The sequence below is a fragment of the Fragaria vesca genome, linkage group LG5, assembly GCF_000184155.1.
Source record: "Fragaria vesca subsp. vesca linkage group LG5, FraVesHawaii_1.0, whole genome shotgun sequence".
NCBI classification, from domain to species: Eukaryota; Viridiplantae; Streptophyta; class Magnoliopsida; order Rosales; family Rosaceae; genus Fragaria; species Fragaria vesca.
Window position 1 is genome coordinate 14,491,034 of NC_020495.1, and position 22,827 is coordinate 14,513,860.

The 22,827-nt window shown below is 38.7% G+C and overlaps 1 protein-coding gene across 1 annotated transcript; it reads right to left on the reverse strand.

The window, feature by feature from the left end:
* Window positions 1-953: 953 nt before the first annotated feature.
* Window positions 954-13,628, reverse strand: LOC101310523. The gene is made up of 10 exons (XM_004301378.1): window positions 13,464-13,628; window positions 12,601-12,818; window positions 11,412-11,941; window positions 10,499-11,307; window positions 6,687-6,824; window positions 6,276-6,493; window positions 4,207-4,718; window positions 3,107-3,915; window positions 2,946-3,030; window positions 954-1,329 (listed from the first exon to the last, which is right to left on the reverse strand). Exons 1-10 carry the CDS (start codon window positions 13,597-13,599, stop codon window positions 954-956), a joined length of 3,831 nt encoding a protein of 1,276 aa, XP_004301426.1. The 5' UTR covers window positions 13,600-13,628.
* Between the last annotated feature and the right edge of the window lie 9,199 nt (window positions 13,629-22,827).

Genomic DNA, 22,827 nt, shown 5'->3' on the forward strand with positions numbered 1-22,827 from the left:
TATAACTATCCATGTAACTATCCATGTAACCATCTATGTAACTATCCATGTAACTATCAATTATGTAACTATGCATGTAACTATCCATGTAACTATTCATCTATGTAACTATCCATGTAACTATGCATGTAATTATTTCATGTAACTATGCATGTAACTATCCATATAACTATGCATATAACTATACATGTAACTATGCATGTAACTATCTAACTATGTAACTATCCATGTAACTATTTCATGTAACTATCCATGTAACTATCCATGTAACTATGCATGTAACTATTTTATGTAACTATCCATCTATGTAACTATCAATATAACTACAGATTGATAGTTACCTGGGTAGTTACATACATGTTACACTTGTGTACCTGCTTATGTAACTATCCATGTAACTATCCTTGTAACTATTCATGTAACTATCTATATAACTATTCATCTATGTAACTATTCATGTAACAATCTATGACATGTTTGGTGTACCTAAATTTATCAGGACACCCAACACTCCAGCTCACTTCACCACAATAACAGTAATAATACAACTTTGTTCAACTATTAGAGCAACTCAGTTTCTCTAGCTCTACGTTTTATAATCAATCAATCAAACAATTCAATTAACCAAAGAGCATGAAAACATTTGTCCAGACATGCCTTATTCACTTAACGAACCAAAAAGAGCAAAACTTGATCAACACTACTCTCAACCAGTTCTCTTTGGATACTATATGCTCACTTATAGATCTTTACCTTAATTGCAACCAAATGAAGGTCACCACTTTTCTATTATATCATTTACGAACGATGAACAGATACCGGCACAATTTAAAAGTTTCCAAAGGACCAACTAACCTTGTTATCAGGTAGAGTTCAAAGCATTATTCAAATCCCCTAAGTAGAAAACTCCATTGACGTGAACCCAGCTATTGGAATCATCCTCCAAATATTCTTCATCTCCACAACTTCACTGAATTTATGATTTTGACCAAACTCATCCACAACTTCACGGAGCCTTCAGTGGTGCTGCCCATTCCAAACTCATCCAAATTGGTCTTGCCGACCACAATCCCACCCAGCTCCTTAATCTTCCTCACAGCAGTAGCATCATACGGCGGCGTGTACCCTTCCAAAACCCTCAACCCTGCCGTGGACAGCATCTCCGCCGTGCATACGTTGTCCTTCACGGCCACGAGCACCCCGGCCAGGGGGCCCACCTCCTTATTCCGGCGAAGCTTCTCGTCGAGGTCGCGGGCCTGGGCAAGGACGGTGGCGTCGGAGACGTGGAGGAAGGAGCGTGGCCCATAGATCGGAGAAGATGTAGTGCCACTGATGTGAGAGAGAGAGAGAGAGAGAATCAACTGTTTTTGTCAGTGGTATAGATCGTAATTTTTTTTATTTTCATGGGTAACGGTTTAAGGGATTTAAATAAGTGTACTATTTTATGATCAGTGAACATTTATTAACAGTTTTATCATTTGTTACTTCTAAAAGTACCTTTTTATCATTGATCCTTTTTTTTCCGATAAGAAGAAAAAAAGATGATTTCCAAGTATGACAAAAAAAAAAAGTTTCTCAAAAAATACTACGAACTTGATTACATGGAACATTGGAGATTTGGAGTTACGTTTTCAAGTGTGTTAGTTGAGTTTTCAATAAAGTATATCAATTTATTTATGAGTGCGGCTATTGAGACCTCTAAATTTGCTCACTAGACCTCACTCTATTGTGAATTATTAAATGACATATACATCCTCATACATAATGACTATTAAGGACAATAATTATACAAAATGAAATATTATATTTATTCTCTTTGGACTTTCCAATTCAATAATAATTAATTCAATTCTTTATTATTTTCCTTATATATTTTTGTTTTCCAATTTCTTTTTATTAAAGCATACATATAGTTTATAATCAATATCGATCATGTGACATAAAACTTTGTATTATCATACATGTTGAACGCATATACTTGCAAATGGCATAAATATTTTTATATAAAAATAATAATAATATATATCTATTATAGAAAATATATATTTATTGAAATAATTTATTATGTGGTACAAAATAGAGATCAAATTATTCAAAAGAAAAAAATAGAGAAAAAATAACATGTACAAAAGAGAAAAGCAATTAAAAAGATACATAGAATAGTTCATGATAAAACATTTTCTTGCATGAAAAAAAAAAAATGAAGGTAGGGATGATGGATGTTGAAAAACAAAAGGAAAAAAAACAAGAATGAGAGGTCTACTGAGTGAATAAGAGGTAATTAATTGATTGAAATATATGTCAATAAATAACTAAGGTTATTTTAGGAATTTGAAATGAGGTCTCGTGAGTAAATGCTTATATTGAAAAGTAAAAAGAGGTGTAGAGAGAATGAGAGGTATATTGAGCAAATTTGGAGGTCCCAATAGCCACACTCTTTATTTATATGGATTATGGCTGAAAGTTGGAGTTACGGATTATGGAAGATTGGATTGGAGTTATAATTCAAGGTGTGAAAGTTGAGTTTTCACTATTATTATCAAGAGAAGTAGGCTGATTTCCACATATAGCTAGTTTTAGCTCTCTAGAACTCTGTTCATGTTTCTCTATAGGCGATGTTGGAGTTATTTTCCAGCTGTGGGAATAGAGTTTTCAGTGTGATGTTTTTATTGGGGTCGAATTGGTATAAGAAATTAAGAATAAGATGGTTCATTTCTTATGGGTCCGTACGAACTTCGGATTGAATTTAGGATTTTCTCGAGCTCTTCTTCAATATCTGCTCATGAATGCTGGACTTTTAGCAAGGTTTCTCCTAAAGCTGCCCAGAATGTTATGCATGTTCATGATTTTATTGATTGACTAGTCACTAGACAATATAATAATTCCTACAGATGAATGTTCCTAACAATTTAGATCGAAATTTTTACATTTGCTACATTTGATACAATGCTAAATCTGATGATGGCAAAAGAGTTGCTAGAGAATCCATGGCAATGCTCCTTATTGAAGAAGGAATCAACTCTAGGATATCTGAAAGAAAGGAAAAGACCCCTACGAGCTCCTAAACAACTGTGTTTGAGAGTACACACTACTTATACTCTACTACCTCTCTTTTTATATCGATAAGATTTTGCAAAGTATGTGAAGACAGCCAGTTCCACTACACTGAGTCCAGCGAGCAGCCAGTAAAAGTAATCAAGATGTGCACGATTCAAGTTATTGGAAAACCAGCTAACTCGGCCTTCTCCGCTGGTTGCTTCCTCTATGGCCGAGATAAGAAAGCTGCTCAAAAAGTTTCCCACACCAAAGATACTGAGGTAGAGCGCAACTCCTACACTTCTTAGTTCATTTGGTACCTGATCGTAGAAAAACTCTTGCAGACCAACCATCGCGAAAACATCAGACACTCCAATCAACAAGTACTGAGGAATCAACCACCACACGCCCATTGGAATTGTAACATGTGGCATATCAACCAGAGCATACTCTTGAGCAGTTTCAAGCCTTTTAAACTCAACGACAGCTGCAGCTATCATGGAAAGAGCAGCTAAAAATATCCCAGTTCCGATTCTTTGCAGTGTTGTAATGCCGGTGGGATTTCCAGAGAAAGCACTTGCCATCGGAACAAAGATACGCTCATAAACAGGAATGAAGAGAATAATAATCAGGCTGGTAAAAGACTGAAGTGAAGCAGCTGGTATCTCAAAGCCGGCTGCAATTTCTCTGTCCAATGTTGCCCCTTGCTTGGTAAAGAAAGTCGACATCTGTGCAAGGACAATAGCATACACCAGACATGTACACCATATCGGACAAAGACCAAGAACAACCTTTGCTTCTTCTACCTCAGATTCGGTACAGACCTTGCTACAGCCCTTCGATTCACTATTTGGCACTAGCAATGCCTTGTTGAGGAACCTGTCAGATTAGATGATTCAAGTTAGATAGAAGGATAATCAATTAAACATTCAGAAATGTATCAAGTAATGAGAGTTTTCTCATGACAGTAACGTGACAATTGGAAACTTTATATATAAGGATTCATTAAAATCCCTTAAAACTAATGGATATGCTGATGTTTTAGCCATTTTCAACATGATGTATAAACTTTTTGCATCTTTGAAGTGAAAGATGCATCAGACTTTGTGTAGATATAGTATTAAAACTTCTGGTAATAAATAAACAATCTCAGACAGAAAATTCTCTTACTTGAACTTTTCAGAACTTTGGTGAGGCAGGTCTGAAGGAGTAGTACGTGAATTCTTTAATGCAGCAACAAAAACCCTACCAATTCTAGCATATGGGCTTTTCCCATCCCCTTCGACACTACTATAAGTTCTTGATCCGGACAAGAAAACAAATAGGCCAAGGGCCATCATAATACAAGGAATTCCGAATCCCAGAACCCAACTGAAGTTGTCCTGTATGTAGCTTGATACCAATCGTGTGCATAAGGAGCCTGAGCAGATACCGAAGTACCACCAATTAAAGAATGAGCTTTTGGCTTTGCTCTCCACCGGATCTTGTCCATCGAACTGATCAGCTCCGAAAGCTTGTATGCAAGGTTTGTTTCCCCCTTGCCCTACTGCTACCAGATATAGTGAGAAGTAGAAGAATATTACTTGGAGCTGAGAATAACATGATGTCAACTGGCTGCTGTTTTCGCAATCAGAACCAGTGAGAGAAGGTAGCTTAGTCGAGAAACTCAACAAGCCTAGCCCCTGCAAGACACACAATCTTAGTACCCCAGGACAATTAGCATTCAAACTGGACAAGACATAGAGATAACTTTTCTTAAGGTCACCTTTATAACCATTAATTCCAAAAAGTAAACACATTTATTGGTCTACTTCCTTAAAAAACAAAGTAAGCAAATCGATCTCTATAGATTTATAGTTTTTGAAAGAAACCAATTTAGCTTTAGACCGGCGAGGTGAGTAAGGTAAGAATTGGCAACAACCACATTTGAGCTCCATACACAAAGTGACAAAACAATGAGCTTGTTGAACTCAGTACAACTGAAGTTTTAGGATTATTAACACACCAATTATCTCATTGCAGGATTATCAACGCAACAATGAGCTTTTTGAACTCACTTGAACTGACGCAACGATGAGCTTGTTGAACTCAATTTAACCGAAGTTTTAAAACTATGAACACAAGGATCATGTCATTGCAGGATCATTATTCATTAACAAAAACAACCAGCTTCTTGATCTCACTTGAACCATAGTTGTGAAAAATGTTCAAGTTTTGAAATCCCAAATAAAAAACAGTTTAGGCAAAACAAAACAGAATATGCATAATATGGGCATGTAGTCCTGATCACCTTGTCAGTAATTGACCAACAGATTTATGGTCAGTCACCCTTAGATGTAAATCTAATGGTGGAGACAATAATGTTCACCTGGTCAGTAATTGACTAATAGATTCATGGTCAGTCATCATTGGATGTAAATCTAAGGGTGAAGAGAATTATTTTTAAGTTCAGTTATTTCTAAGGGTGAAGAGAATTATCCTTGGATTTACATCCAACGGTGACTGACCATAAATCTCTTGGTCAATTACTGATCAGGTGAACATTACTGTGGTGGAGAAAACTATTTTTAAGTAGAGTTGTTTTGTTTTCAGCCTTTAGATGTAAATCTAATGGTGATTGATCATAATTCTCTTAGTCACAGTAACTGACCAGCTGTATGCGCATGTGCACATCTAGTCATCCCTAGTCCGTAATTGACTAAGAGATTCATGGTCAGTAATCATTGGATGTAAATCTAAGGATGAAAAAAATTATTTTTAAGTTCAGTTATTTCTAAGGGTGAAGAGAATTATCCTTGAATTTACATTCAACGGTGACTAACCATAAATCTTTTGGTCAATTACTGATTAGGTAAACATTACTGTGATGGAGAAAACTATTTTTAAGTAGAGTTATTTTGTTTTCAGCCTTTAGATGTAAATTAAATGTAAATCAAACGTAAATCTAACAGATCGATCATAATTCTGTTGGTCACAGTAACTGACCAGCTGTATGCGCAAGTGCACATCTAGTCATCCTCACGTCACATATTCTCACCAAACACATGGAACCTACGGCATTCATTCTCAAAACGATAATGTCATAATATAACAAATTCAATAATATACTCGAAGCTACTGCGAAAACGACAGTGCGTTTTTTGTTTTCTGGTCATAATCATCAGAGAAAAAAAAAACTAGCAGAGCTCAGAAAACGTGAAGAGAGAGAGAGAGAGCTAGAGAGAGATAATAGTACGAACCAGGATGTAGAGCAGAGAAGAGAAAACGATGGTGCGGTAGCGACCGAGAAACGAATCGGCGACAACGGCGCCGAGCAACGGAAGCAAAGACGCGGTCCCGGACCACGTGTTCACATTCTCCGCCGCCGTCGCCGTCGACTCCCCCAACGGCCCGCTCAGAAACGTCACCAGGTTCGAACTGACGCCGTAGAATGCGAACCTCTCCGTACATCCAACACCTAAATCCACAGACACAAAACAAAATCAAAACCAAAAACCAAAATCGCCTGGTGGCATAGTATCCCCATAACACATGGGAGGTTGTGAGTTCCACTTACGACAGAGGATAGAGGTCGTGGTATTTGACTTGTTTACCCGATCAAAAAAATGAAAAATCGAATCCACAAAAAACGACGTCGTAAGAGACTTTACCGATTATGAAGATGGCGGAGCGCCAGCCGCCGGAGCCGGTGGGGGGGTGCTTGTAGTCCAAAACGGCGGCCTCGACGTCGTTTTGGAGCAACGGGGTTTTGAGGTCGTCGTCAGGCTGAGGAGGAGTGGCCATTATTACTGAAATGCAGAGAGGTTTGGCTCAATGCAGATATAGGGATCTTTTAATTGTTTAAAGAAAAGGAGAAGGCAGAATGAGGAAGGCGATCTTTGTCTTTGGTTTGGGAGGAGATTCGATTAGTAGATATATTGGGGAAGAGGGAAAGGTGGATACAAGTGGCGCAGCCGGAGAGGAGCACACGACTGGCGGAGGAGGAGCACAAGCCTCAACAGTAGAGGCACGCGTCCGGGTAGGATTGCATGCGTTTCTCGTTTTGCAGGGGGAGGTAGGCAACCTTTATATTCTGGTTCCAAACGATGTGGTGCCCCGCCACGTCATCTTCTCATTTAAGGAAAGAAAATTATATATCTTAATCGAGAAAATAATAATCATAAACAAAATAATATTTTGATTGGATGTCGTACTATAGTAAAACAATCCACAGCTTTGAGCAAATAATGAAATGTCTACCCTTCACGAGATTACAATACTAACTGATTTTCTGATTTTATATCAAAATTGATGAAACTCTGAATCCTACGCTAATTTGTTTTCTTCTATTATCACATACAAAAAATATAGGCCGGTGTAGTTTATTCAAAATATATATAAAATCAATAGGTATCACATAACATTCTAAATTGTTGTAATACATTGAAGTTGAGGAATGAGCTTAAACAACCAAACATGATATATGATTCGGTTCAAATCTCTGTTAGTTTGGTCGAAACGGTATTTTCGACCACCACAAGTTAGATTTCAAAAAGTTAAAAATGGTCTAAAATTACTCTAACATCAATAGAAATATTGTAATGCAAGATTTTCCAAAAGGAGAAACGGTATGATCACATTATGATGAAAAATTGCATATATAGTTATGGATTTCAAGTACGGAATGACGACATAATGTGGTAATCTGATGAACATGGAATGTACTTGGGTGGTCATCTTAATTTCTAGTCAAATTTAGTAGGCTTAGCTGATGAGGCTAAAATCATGAGAATATTTGGGAAGCCATCTATTGTGCTTTTAAAGAGACCGCTTTCTCTAACCATGATTACTGGGGCAGATGCTTTCTTCTGGAATGAACTTCTACGTGCATGTAATGAGTCACATCTGTGGAAATGGAGTGGTAATCTGATCAACATGGAATGTACTTGGGTGGTCCATCATCTTAATTTCTAGTCAAATTAAGTAGGCTTATTAGCTGATGAGGCTAAAATCATGAGAATATTTGGGTAGCCATCTGTTGTGTTTTTAAAGAGACCTATTTATCTGATCGACCATGATTATTGGAGCAGATGCTTTCTTTTGGAATGACCTTCTACGTGTAATGAGACACATCTGTGGAAATGGAGTACCTCTTTCCTCTAGGGTGGGAAGAAGTAGCGAGAAAAAGACCAACGAGTGAACAAAATGGAATGAGTAACATCTGTGGAAATGGAAGATTTCCACATTTGTCTATAACCATGATAATGATGATATTATGTTTATGGAAGTCCTTTGTTCACATCTGTGGAAATGGAATTAGTCCTCTATTCACTCGTTGTTCACTGTGGAAATGAGTCACATCTGTGATAAAGAAAGCAAAACCTTGTCATTCTATGTATGCTTGCGAATTTAAACCACATCACAGTTCCAATCTCTACCAATCTAAAATTACATATATAACCAAGATGACACACACTGATCGTTTTATCTAAGGACACTCGTATGAGGCCTAAAATTTGTGAGTAAATAAAAATATTTGTTCTCGATTCCACATAATATATCTTGCTAAATCATTATTCTAGTTGCTAGAGTCTACTAGTCCAGTAGTTGAGTGGTGTAAAATGGAGTCTACTCTTCCTTTTTAACTTTTTGAAGGATTTTTTAAGAAGGTAGTGTAAAAATAAGCTCTTTTTCTCTACTAAGGTTTCCCTCAACGAGAAACTGTTGAAGCAGCAGGCGTCGGCTTCACTCTGACTATTTGGCTAGTGGTGGACTGTGTTGAGATATCAATCCCACATGGGAATATGTGACCTTACCTGTGGGTTAATAAGGGTTTGGGCCTCTTCATCCATCACCAATTGGTTTTGGATGTGAACCCCAGTCTACTTTATCATGGTATCAGAGTGGGTTACCCACGTCCACGTGTGAAGCCTAAAGGCCACACGCACTCCACGTCACCCAAAATGTTGTCCACGTGTTAGGCTTGAAAATTCGCCACACGTGCGGGGGCGTGTTGAGATATCAATCCCACATCGGGAATATGTGACTTTGTCTATGGTTTAATAAGGGTTTGGGCCTCTCCATCCATCACCAATTGGTTTTGGATATGAACCCCAGACTACTTTATCAGACTGGTGGGCAGTCTGAATCACGATTAGTGGCATGGGAAGACATTCAGACGATGCGGAGGTAGGTCCTAGATCATGGTTTAATTGGGTCGACGGCGGCTAGGTGGCGTCGAATTGTGGGTTTCGGTGGTTCTAATCTTTCAATAAGATAGTCTTTTTCTTCAAGTAATACATGACATGATTTGACAAATTAGTTATGTGTTTTTGTAAATCGACATGACGTACACCTAGAAGAGTAATGCTAGATGAACCACCTTTTGGTGAACCACCTAGAGCCCACCTTAGGTGGCGGTTGATGTGGCAGTACCACGTCATCAAATCATAATTTTTATTTTGTTATTTTTTTATATTTCTTAATTACAAAATTCCTTGTTTTTCTTTTTAACTTTCTTGAATTTACCAAAACTTTTAAATCCTATTTTTTTCTTCCTGATCTTATAATGTGCGCGACGACTTGATCGAACGAGGTTTGTTCTCCTCTCATCCCTTCTCACCTCTTATTCAATTCATCAACACCTTCTCAATCTGAATTTGTTTTCTTGGCAAGCGTCGTTGAAGAAAGCTCTGCCATACATTCTTGACTCTTGAGTATGAAATCACAAATACAATTTGGAATTAGGGTTTAGGGGGAGGAGTGATTTTGATTTATATACAAATTGCTGCGGTTATTCAAAAATCTTTAATCTCCATTCCATACTTACTTCTTGTCGAGTATATATGTGAGATGTTTAATTGAAGAGGTGGTGAGATACTTGAGCGATTGAGGCTTGAGACGACAGGGAAGAAGAGAGATAGAAGAAAAGAAATTCTGATGAAGAAAAGCCGTCGAGTTCTTCCTCCAATCAGCCTGGCTTATTTTGATTTTAGGGTTTATATCATTCTTCATGTTAAAATGCTCTTGATCAAGTGAATGTTGATCAGAGTAACCCCAGTTGCAGCTAGCTAGCAAAGATCGATATTGCAAAGTGCAGTAGTTGTGGCTTCATACGTTTTCCTTCATTCTTTGGATTTCCTCTTATTTTATATGATCATTAATTAAGATCAATTCAAGAAAGTTAAAAAGAAAAACAATGAATTTTGTAATTAAGAAATACTAAAAAAAAAAATTAACAAAATAAAAAATATGATTTGATGACGTGGTACTGCCACATCAACCGCCATCTAAGGTAGGCTTTAGGTGGTTCATAAAAAAGTGGTTCACCTAGCATTATCCGACCTAGAATTGAGGTCACAAATCTTAGGCCTCATATCAGCCAATAATCATTTCCTTTTATCTATTAAGGACGTTAATTACTACATCCTAATTGCAGAACTAATTGCAAGTACACAGAGGACTCTAGGTTTCTACATTGTACCTCCACTTCTGTATCTGTATGATTTTGCAAAATATGTGAAGACACCCAGTTCCGCTATACTGAGTCCAGCGAGCAGCCAGTAAAAGTAATTAAGATGAGCACGATTCAGATTATTGGAAAACCAGCTAACTCGGCCTTCTCCGCCGGTTGCTTCCTCTATGGCGGAGATAAGAAAGCTGCTCAAAAAGTCTCCGACACCAAATATACTGAGGTAGAGGGCAACTCCTACACTTCTTAGCTCATTTGGTACCTGATCGTAGAAAAACTCTTGCAGACCAACCATCGTGAACACATCAGACACTCCAATCAACAAGTACTGAGGAATCAACCACCACACACTCATTGGAATGGTAGCATGTGGCATATCAAGCAGAGCAAACTCTTCAGCAGATTCAAGTCTTTTGGTCTCAATGAAAGCTGCAACTATCATGGAAACAGCAGATAAAGATATCCCAGTTCCGATTCTTTGTAGCGTTGTAATGCCGGAGGGTTTTCCGGTGAAAGCACTTGCAATAGGAACAAAAATGCGATCGTACAAAGGAATGAGGCATATGATGATGAGGCTTGTAAAGGACTGAAGCGAAGCTGCTGGAATGTCAAGGCCTGCTCTAATTGTTCTGTCTAGGGTACCCCCTTGCTTGGTAAAGAAAGTTGGCATTTGTGCAAGAACAATTGCAAACACCAAGCATGTACTCCATATCGGAAAAAGACTAAGAACAACCTTTGCTTCTTCTACCTCAAAGACAGTACACTGCTTCCTGTCTTCCTTCAAGTTACTATCTGGTGCTAGCAATGCCTTGTTGAGGAATCTGCCAAATGAATTAAGAACGCAAATTATACAAAGCAAGCGGATCGGATACTAGACTAAGCATTAAGGAAAAAATATTACTTCGAGTGTATGTAATCCTCTTACTTGAACTGTTCAGAACTTTGATGATGCATGTTTCCGAAAGTGTCTGATGTATTATTAGCTCGCCAGTTCTTAAATGCAGCAACAAATACCTTACCGATTCTGCGAAAAGGGCTTTGTCCATTGCCTATGATGCTATACCGATAAGTTCTTGTTCCGGAGAAGAAAACAAACAGTCCAAGAATCATGACAATGCAAGGAAGTCCAAATCCAAGAACCCAACTGAAGTTGTCCTGCACGTAGCTTGATATCAATCGCGTACATAAGGAGCCGGAGCAGATACCAAAGTACCACCAGTTAAAGAATGAGCTTTTGGCTTTGCTCTCCACTGGATCTTGTCCATTGAACTGATCAGCTCCGAAAGCCTGTATGCAAGGTTTGTTTCCACCTTGCCCTAATGCTACCAGATATAGAGAGAAGTAGAAAAATATTACTTCGAGCTGAGAGTAACAGGAAGTGAATTCACTGGTCTTTTCGCATGCAAAACCACTGAGAGAAGGAAGCATGGCTGAAAATGCTAACAAGCCTAGTCCCTGTGAGAACGTGATGCAGAGAAAAAATTAATTATTACCAAGGTTACAATCGATCGTCTTTATACCAAAACAATGAACAGCAACCTAACAGCAATAGCCTTTATCCTTAACAAAGATTTTAGAAGGGGGGTATCACTGTTAAATTAGGCTCAATTTATCATTTTAGACATGGTCATAAAAAATACTAAAATTACGTACTTGGATATTACGAAAAGTGTGAATAACACGAGTCACACTCGTGGTATTAGTTTTTTTTTTTTTTTTCGATGGTGCGGTATTAGCTAGTGAACATGTTTAGCTACGTTTTCGTTTTCATTACTAAATGGGAGTTCGAGTACTAGAATGATGATTTGTTTGAGTCCGAGATACTAGAATGATGATTATTCATATGTTTTCCTCTTTCTTGGAATACACATGTTTTTGTAACAAAATGATGCCAATAATGATGCCATGATGGAGTACGCATGTGCTCATGACTGTCATACTAAACTTCACATTCTCTCCTCTAACACTAGCTCGCATATAACATTTTGAATGACTGTACGAGATTTATTCTCAGATTATATACTGAAAAACAAACGAAAATTTCATTGTACGAGCTAGGGAAAACGACATAGAACTTCATTTATGATTTGTTATGTGGAGAGGGATGAACGAACCAAGATGTAGAGCATAGTGGAGAACAGGATGGTACGGTAGCGTCCGAGATATGAATCGGCGACAATGGCTCCCAGCATAGGAAGTAAGGCCGCCGTTCCTGACCACGTGTTCACGTGCACAGCCGCCGTTGCCGTCGACTCCCCCAACGGCCCACTCAGAAACGTTATCAGGTTCGAGCTGACTCCATAGAACGCAAACCTCTCCGCAAATCCCACCCCTAAAACAACATAAGCCAAAACATGCACGTCAGTTATACTACAACCAGGGGCGGAGCTATATGTTGGCAAGCCTGGGCAAATGCCCACCCATCTTTTGTATTTCTCATAAATTAAGATGAACTTTTCTCACAAATTTATTGCAAAATTACAACTCATTGATGATCTTGCCCACAAAAAATTACAACTTTTTGCTTGTATTGATAATGAAATATTGATGCAACGTTTTCAAAACATGAAAAGTCGTCGAGGACGAATGTAGCTTGTAAAAATTTTGTTTTCATGAATGATAATGTTGTTTTAGTCTGCCCAAGCAAGAAAACATTTCTAGATCCGCCCCTGACTACAACAGATCGAGACTCGAACACTAACCCTAATCAGTCTCACCTGATATTCTACTGATCAGACTCATCAGAGCACCCTAAACTAAAAACCAATGACATATCGTGAAGCTATTAGAGCATTTCCAATGGCTTCCTGCAGGCATAGCTCTAAAGCTTACAAACTTTACTAGTTACGACAGATAAAAGAGCTGTGCCCTAGCCTAAGCAAGCAATCAGTGGTAGGTAAGTTGTAGCTAGCACAGAAAACTGAGAATTGAAGAAGTTAAAGCAACAGCAGATCGTGAAAATATTAGGCTTACATACCTATAATAAAGGAGGCGGACCGCCAGCCGCCGGTGGTGGACGATCTGATAGAGGTCGGGGAAGAGGCTTTGGATTCGGAAACGGCAACCTCAATGTCGTGATCTAGCAATGGGGTGTTCTGGGTGTTAGGAGCCATGAGATTCTTCTTTCTAGCTCTGGTATTTCTGTGTGACTGTAACTAACTGGAACTCAGAATATGAAACAATGGGGGGCTAGCTAGATTTATTTAAAAGCGAAAGAAGAGGAGGTGAAGATAGTTGACAGTATATGAGTGATTAATATAATTTTTTTTTTTTTTGATACTTATTAATATAATTTGTTGCTGAAATTTGTTGTCACGGGCTTGGCATTTCCAAAATGAATGTTATCATGGTGAAATGATGGCTTCTTGTTTAGTGATTTCCAGCAAGGGTGGTGGACTGGTGGTACTACCCTTCGTCTCGTCTCTGCAAGTAACATGTGGGTTGGTGTGGATCTGAGAATGGATCGATGACAAGGGAGACAGTCGAAAAAACAAACTTGAATGTGGGGCTGATAGAACTTTAGATTCATATGGTTGTTGTAAGAGTTATCAGAACTTGTTTTAGAATTTCATGTTTGGATTTACTTCCTCATTGGAATTTTGTGTTTGGATCTCTGCTTTTTATTTTTCTTTTGTTCCCCTCACTTTGGCGTGTGCTAATGTGGTATAGATTGTAAGGTACTAGTTAAATAAGGGAGTTCATAATTAAACAAAAGACAAACTAGTATATATCTTCTGTCGGGAGTCCTTTTAATAAAGACTCTTAAGTTGAGGACTAGTTGATGACCTTTCGGTTTATGGTTTAAAAGACTTATTTTTCAATCACATTTTAACATCTCATCCGTTTAGTTTTTAGGTTTATATGAGTAGATCATTTCTGCAAATTTTCAACCAAATTGATGTTCGTTAAGATAACAAACTAGATCAAATTAATGGACGAACTAAAGCTGTCAAATATGAACCGTTCAAATTCATAATTGATAAATCACACTTATGAATGCCTTAACAATTTTCAATATAGCTGAAAATTTGGAGAAATGATCTACTCATAAATACCTATAAACTGATCGGTCAAGATGTAGATATAAGATCGAAATGTGGGATAAACTGAAAATTTATCAACAAGTCCTCAACTTAAGGGTCCTCATTAGAAGGGTTTCCTCCTCTTGTATACTGATTTTCAGTATGAATGTGGAGCTACAACTAAAAGTTTGTATATTCCTCATTCGGTTTGAGATGAACGAGTTTCAAGTGAGGTAGTCTCGTGAGCTTTACTCTTTGATATCGTAAACTTTAAAGTTTGGATGTTCTAGACTTCAATTTGTAACTCGGCCCCTCTTAATATATAAGTCTAACTTTGCCCTTCGACTTATAGTGTCGGCGCAGTGATCGATTTGCTTGTTTTTTTTTTTGGGTCGTGAAACAAATATCATAGAAGCCAAAAGGCATAAAGAGGCCTAAACAAAGCCAAGGACAAGTAAACAAGCCTCTCAAAGTCATTTATAAGAAGATTATGACATGAGAAGGACATTACAAAAACAAAACAAACTAAGTTTTACTTACACTACTAGAGATACTATAATCTAGAGAATATCAAATGTTTTTTATTTTTGAAAAGGAAAATGTTTTTTGAAAAGTGAAAAGAAAAATGTTAAAAACTTAAAAAGGACCCGGTGGCTGGAAAATCGGATCCAACAATTCTGAAAACTGCATTGATGAAGCTTCAACAATTTGGGAGGGAGAATCTTAGATTGGATCCTATCTCGGATGGTGAGGATCTCGATTTAGGAGTGATTGAAGGGAACTTTGCAGAAGAAGTGAGTGTGGGGAAAGAAGTTGTGATTTCTCCGGATTCATTACCTTTGAAGGTATCCCAGAATTCAAGTCAAATTAGTACTGATGGAGGGAATCGACAACCTTCTAAAGGAAAGGCAATCTTAGACTTAAACGGGCTTGTGGAGGTTCCAGTTATGGAGGCCCAGTCTGTCACTTTTCAAAAATGAGAAAAGGTTTGATGGATCGGGCCCGTAAGATGCCTATTGAGGGTGTAAAGAGTAGTAGCAGGAATGGAAATTTTGATGGGCCGAAATTGTAATAAATCCAATAAGAGGAGGTTTATGGTTGGTAAAGGTGGTAGATGGGCTGGATCTGTGGAATCTATGAGTAAAGTGTCGATACTCAAGAATTCTACTTCGAAGAAAACCGTGATGGGCTCCGGTCATAGGGCCCATCATGAGAAATGATCATATTAAGCTGAAACGTGCGGGGATTAATTGGGGGACCTGCACAAGTTCCATGCTCTAGGTAAACTACTTAGAGCCCATAACCCCGACATAATGTTCATTATGGAGACGAAGAAAACTGAGTTGGACATGGCCCGGACTTACAATTCTTTGGGCTTTCCGAATTGTTAATTATGTTGTGGAAAGGCAAAGGTTTGCGAGTGGTGGGCTTACTTTGGGAAGGTAATATTCATTTGAAGGTACATGGTAGGTCAGTCCCATGGACATATAGATGCGGTGGTGATCCTGAATGATTGTAGAGTCCGCCTTATCGGTTTTTATGGAAATCCAACAACGCAGCTTCGAAATCCAACAACGCAGCTTCGCCGGTTTTCATGGGACCTTCTCATAAGAGTGGTTGGAGACGGAGATGAGCCGGTGGTTGTCCTTGGCGATTCCAATAAAATTTTGCAACCAGAAGAGAAATTTGGGGGTAGAGATAGATCGGAGGCTTAGATGGAGAGATTCCGGAGTGCAATACAACATTGTAAGTTGGACGACGTTGCTTTCAAAGGTCCACAATTCACTTAGAGCAATGGATCTATGATGGAGAGGCTTGATTGGGCTTTTGCCAATGAAGCGGCGATCCGACTATTCAACCAATTATAGGTACACAATGTTGATTTTGGCACTTCGGATCATCTCCTAATTTTCCTTACAACGAACGGGGAGGAACTAATTAAAAGGAGGAAGGGTAAAAGGCGGATGTTTGAAACTTTTTAGGGAAAGATGATGGGTGTCGGCAGGTATTGGAGGATGCTTGGAAGGCAGAAGGGAGGGACGGGGGGGGGGGGGGGGGGGGGGCGGGAGACGATGAGTAAATTAGTGCGGTGTATGAATAAAATGGATCTTTGGAACATAATGAAGGTGGGCAACATTCCAAAAAGAATTCGGTGTTTGAGGGAAAAGTTGAACTCTTTGCCATTTGACGATACTAATTTGGAGACGCAATAACAGAGAAAGGGAGTGGTGGTGGAACTAGAAAGATTGGAGAGATATGAAGAAGAGTTGTGGCGCCAAAGATCTAGAGTTGAGTGGCTCCGAAACGGTGATAGTAATACAAAGTGTTTTCACAATTTTGCGAAGGGAAGAGGAAGTAGGAATAGACTTGTAAATGGACCGAATCTAGAGCGGATCGACCTAGATCCGGATCCGGATATGTAATAGAAATTTTAGATCCGGATCCGACCCGTTACCCGTTGGATCTTTGATAGCTAGATCCAAATCCGGATCCGGCGGGTTAACGGATACCCAACCAGTTAATCGGATCCATTTATAATAATAAATATTTTCAAATTTTAAATAATAATTTCTTAATTTTATCATAAATTTTGATAAAACACTAATGAAATATTATAACAAAAAATAAAGGTTTACATCAAAAATTGAATTACATGGCCAAAATACTCTTTAACAATAAACTAATATATTCAAAATACTAGATCTCCAATGTATTTAGCAAAGAGCATAAAAAGAACATAGACATCAGTGACCTTTAACTTCATTAAATAATCTTTAGACGCAATTTAGACGTTTATGTTATCCAAATAATTATTATATTATTTAATATTTATCAATAATATTATATTTATAAAAATATTATTTCATTATTTTAAAACGGATCTGGGTCCTTAACGGATCGGATCAACCTCGATCAGTATTCGATACGTTTAATAAACGGGTTAACGGATCAACGGGTCTAATTTTCAATCCAAACTTGTTTAAAAAGCACTGATCCGGAGCGGGTCCGAATCAAGATCCGGTCTATTTACAAGTCTAAGTAAGAATAGGGTGGTAGGTCTGTTTAATTCAGAGGATGTTTGGGTTGAGGAGGGAGTTGACATTAAAAGATTATTTGTGGATTACTTTGTCAGTCTGTTTTTAGCTGGGAATTGTAACCATCAAGAGCTTATTCTGGAAAAGGTTGTGAGGCGAGTAGATGATGATATGAACCGAAAACTTATGGCACACAAGATCAGATATTGAGACAGCTCTCAAGCAAATGGCTGCATCCAAATCTCTAGGTTTTGATGGGTTGTCAGCAGGTTTCTGCAAGCAATATTGGGAGATTGTGGGGGAGGAAGTTAGTAATTTTTGTTTGGGTGTTCTGAATGAAGGAAAAGATATCGGGGAGGCAAAACATACTTTAATCTGTCTTATTCCAAAAGTCCCAGAGCTGCAACGAACTTCAGATTTTCAACCTATCAGCTTGTGTACGGTGCTTTATAAACTTATTTCTAAAGCCATTGTTAACCGAATGAAGGGTGTCTTGGATAAGGTGATCTCTCAAGATCAAAGCGCCTTTGTTCCGAGAAGGCACATTCATGACAATGTTATAATGGCATTCGAAACGGTACACTCAATCAAAATGAAATCGGGTAGCGGTGCCTCTAATTTGGTCCTGAAGCTGGATATTAGCAAAGCATATGACAAGGTGGAGTGGAGTTTTCTGGAGAAGATGATGATTAAGCTGGGCTTCACGGAGAGCTGGGTTAGTTTATTATGCAGTGCGTCTGTTCCACATCATTCTCAGTTTTATGGGAAGGGCAGTCTACAGGTTTCTTTAAACCTAGTTGAGGTTTAAGACAAGGGGACCCTTTGTCCCCATACCTCTTTTTGTTGTGCTCCGAGGGATTATCGTGTTTATTCTCCCACGCAAACATCATGGGTTCTATCCATAGGGTACAAGCCAACAGTAATGCACCGTCGATCTCACACCTTCTCTTTGCAGATGATAGCTTGGTCTTTGCAAGGGCAGAAGCTAGTGAGGTGATTAATTTGAAGTAGATTATGCTATTGTATGAAACAGCACCGGGTCAAAAAATTAATTTTGAAAAATCAGCAGTAGTCTTTGGACCTGGAGTGAGAGTTGATGTGAAGGCAGAGCTTAGAGAGCTGCTAGGTGTTACAGTGGTGTCGTTTCATGAGAAGTATCTTGGTTTGCCCACGGTTTCTGGTAAGAATAAAAAGGAGATGTATAAGAAGTTGTTGGAAAGATTAGATCTTCACCTCTCAAATTGGAACAATAATTTTCTGTCAAAGGCTGGTAAGATGGTTTTAGTTAAAGCAGTAACTCAGTCAATTCTGAATTATACCATGAGTGTTTTCCAGCTTCCAAAAGGTGTACTGAAGGTTTTTCAGTCTAAGGTGGCAAAATTTTGGTGGGGGAAAGAAGGCGGGAAAAGAGGCATTCATTGGTGTAAATGGAGTTAGCTGTGTAAGAGCAAACTAGACAGATGATTGGGGTTTAGGGATTTGGAGCTATTTAACCAAGCTCTACTTGCTAAAACCTACTAGCGGGTTATGAAGGTTCCCTAGACTTTGGTTTGAAGAGTTCTCCAAGCAAAGTATTTCCCTAATTCAGAATGGTTGACTGCGAGTGCAAGAAGAGGTCCTTCTCTTATATGGCAGAGTTTAATGTGGGGAAAGAAAATTCTGGAGGTTGGAATGCGGTGGAGAGTTGGCAACGGTAAACTGATCAATGTCAAGAAGGACCGGTGACTTCCTCAACCATCTTCTTTTCAGGTAATATCACCAAACAGAGCTCTTGTGGGTAGACAAGTTGTTGATTTTATTATTCCTTTGGTTGGGTAGAATGTGGAGAAAGTGAGGGAATTTTTCTTAGATTTTGAAGCAAGAATTGTTCCTTTGCCTAAACAAGATTGTGTTGATAGGTTGGTTTGGTATTATAACAAATGTGGGAGATACTCGGTTAAATCAGGATATTGGGTGGTAGAGTTTGAAAGAAGAAGAAGAATAGAAGGGGGATTGGAATCAGAGAGTAGGTAATGGCTGTGTAATGCATGATGGTTGGAAGAGACTTTGGGGACTGAATTTACCCAACAAGGTTAAGGTTTTTTTATGGAGAGCATGTAATGAATTTTTACCTTGTGGGGCTGAACTAAGACGAAGAAAAATAGGGTAGGGAGATGGGTGCTCGGTGTGTGGTAGCATGGATGAAACAGTGCTTCATGTCATCTGAGAATGTTCTTGGGTAATAAAGGTTTGGCGACAGACTTTTCTTCGGGATGTCTGTAAGGTTTGGAGGGAGAAGGATATGTTTGGACTGTTCTTACATGTTCTTACAGTAGCTAGAGAAAAGGAGGTGGAATGGTTTGGTGTTATTGCATGGCATCTTTGGCAGGAAAGAAATAGGAAGGTTCATGGAGGCCAAGCCTTAGCGGTGAAAGGTTTTATTTCTAAAATTGTGGCATGGTGGGAGGCGTTTGAGAAAGTGTGTTGCAAAGAGGAGGAGCATAGTAATCAGGGAAGGAAGACTCAGCATCATAATGTTGATGGCAGGAGGGGTAGAGAGGTGGCATGGAGGAGGCCTGAACAAGGAATAGTGAAGTTAAATATTGATGGAGCATTGGATCTCCAAAATGGAGTCGTTGGAACTGGTGCCATTTGCAGGAATGAGAATGGTGATTGTCTTTGTGTATTAGCTACGCCTGGAACAAATTTTCTAAGTCCTCTCTCTTGTGAGTTCCTTGCTCTGGTTAACAGACTTCACTTTTGTATCCAAGTTGGATTTGCAAGGGTTGAGGTGGAAAGTGATTTGCAGCAACTGATTGCGGCTCTGGATTCCTCCCAAGAGGACCTCAGTGTGGATGGTGCTCTTGTGAAGGAGGCGAAGCTTCTGATGGGGTGCTTTGAGTCATGTCGCTGGACCTATGCACCAAGGGAGGCTAATAAGGCAGCACATACGGTAGCAAGGAAAGCGTTGGAGCTTGAATTCCCTACTTACTGGTGGTAGATCATTTCAGATTGGTTAGTTCATATAGTTACTGCTGAGTGATATTTTTTGTTAGTGAAGTGTGGTACTCTTCCCATTTAGTGGGTGGGTTTAAGGAGACCACTATTTGCTCTTTGCACATTGTAATCTTTTTCCAAGCAATAAAATTTGCTCTTTGATCCAAAAAAAAAAAAACCTTAAAAAGGATTGGAAGGCCCTAGCAATCACCAAAATCGATCACAAGTTAGAGGCCAACACACCGTATAGCCACGTAGCCATCTACGTACAATGGAAAAAGAGACACTTCACTTTATTTTATGGGTAAATCTATGAATATTCTATTATCATAGGTGTTTTTGATGAAGATTATTATTGTAGGTGTTGCATGTTTTTTTTTTAGAAAGGTAAAACTTTATACAATAAGAACCAACAATTATAACTATGAGAGATCTCAGTGGTTGATAACAAGTCCCCACACTCCTTCCTACCCACATACCAGTGATTACAATGAACATGAACTGAAAAGAGTCCAAATGTAACCTACTCCTAACCCCATCCAGAAGTCTCGATATTTCCTTACAACCAAACTTTAAAAAGAAACAACTCCACTAAACAGTATATACCAAAACCGCTAGCATATATGTAGGGGCAACCTCCCCATTACATTGACAACAATAAAACACCGATATTAAAACAATAGTCCATGGACATGACACCAAACATGACCCTACCAAAACCACCCAATGACACCAAAACCAAAATCCTAACACTCTCGCCCAAAAGGGAGGGACGACAAACAACCAACACCAAACCAAAAAACAAAAACTAAAAAAACCCTAGAAAAAAAAAAACAAAAGAAATTACCAAGACCTAGGCCAAACATTGACCCATCAACTATATCCGGCCCAAAAAGTAAGAACCAAAGAAGACATGATCCTTCCCCTCATGGCCCAAACCCGCCGCTGCAACAATACCACCATCGTTTCACCACCACGGCCGTCATCCCATCACCAGTGTCGGAACCTTGTCACGTCTTACGCAACATCGTAGGACCAATCAAACAAACCATGAAACATAGTTGGAACTCAGACTCCATGCCAGGATGCCTCCATAGTCCACCCCGTCCAGCCAACAAAGCAATCATGTGACCCATCAAACCAGCCCCGCCCTCTGACTGCCTTATATAGCGTGACAAGGTGTTGCATGTGTTTTGCTTTTATGATCTTATGGTAAAACTTTAAGTAATCTCCTCCATATATCTCTAGCTTACTATGTGATCTAGGTCGTTTATTCAATCACCAGTTTACATGCACTAACACCAACTCTGACTCAGGTAAAAATAATTGAAACCCAAAGTCATAGAAGAGTAGAAACGCATAAAGGGTAAATTTTCACTCGACAAACTTTAGGTTGAGGTTCTGTTTTTTTTCCAGCTGCTGTGACCTGGGCTCATCTATGCTTTGGGTAAATTTTAAGTAGACTTTCTGGCCTTTAATGAAAGCTTATCAGGTTTACAACTATTTTTCTATTTCCGGGACAGTTCCTACGAGCTCTCCTGTTAAGCGGAAATGGTCGACGGGCCTCACGGGTCTCACACTCACGGGTCCAATAATGTCGATAGTCATCCCACTTTAGCCACCCGAATGAGGAACATGTATGGAGTTTTAACACAAAAGGCTTGAGCATCAGTGTGTGTGGTACCATTTCTTATAACTCAATGATGACTCTTCACGTAATCGATTTGAGATTCCAAATGGCTCTAATCTAATCCAGACTTTTTCAACAATCTCTACTTTGACGTGATTCGAGCCATCTCTAACTATCTTACGATCCAAGTCTCAATAGCTCAAACTCGATCACAAGCATCCAATTCCAAATCTTGTGATACTAATCCAAACGAGAGCTCCACCGGCCAAATTGTAACTCGATCGTACGAGACACCAAGTCTTAAACATCACTTGGGCTCTGATACCATCTAACGGGTCACGGTATCAAGTAATCTCAGCCTTACGTGTGGCTTCACTGTCTTCCTTTTGTCTCCGGTATTTCTTTTGAATCAACCATGTTATTTTTTTATGAGAAATTTTAAATACACACCCCTAATCTCTTAATACACACCCTTACTATTTTATGTTTCTGTTGAGATTTTATAGGTAAGCTAAATGACCAAAACATACATCTATTATTAAAAAAAAAAATCACGCTAGAAGTATTCTTTTCAACGTCTTCTACCCTAAAATTTTCGAAAACATGTCTTCTCCTCTAACCCTAATTCTTCTCCACAATTCATTTTGGTTGTTCTTTTTTTTTTTTTTTTTTTTTTTT

Excerpts from the sequence above, each read along its gene's own strand:
- LOC101310523 (XM_004301378.1), bottom strand. The coding sequence starts at position 13,599 with ATGGCTCCTAACACCCAGAACACCCCATTGCTAGATCACGACATTGAG. Across the intron at positions 6,825-10,498 it reads ATACAGATACAGAAGTGGAG|TAATAATGGCCACTCCTCCT; the intron begins GTACAATGTAGA and ends TCTGCATTTCAG. Across the intron at positions 3,916-4,206 it reads CAAAGTTCTGAAAAGTTCAA|GTTCCTCAACAAGGCATTGC; the intron begins GTAAGAGAATTT and ends CTAATCTGACAG.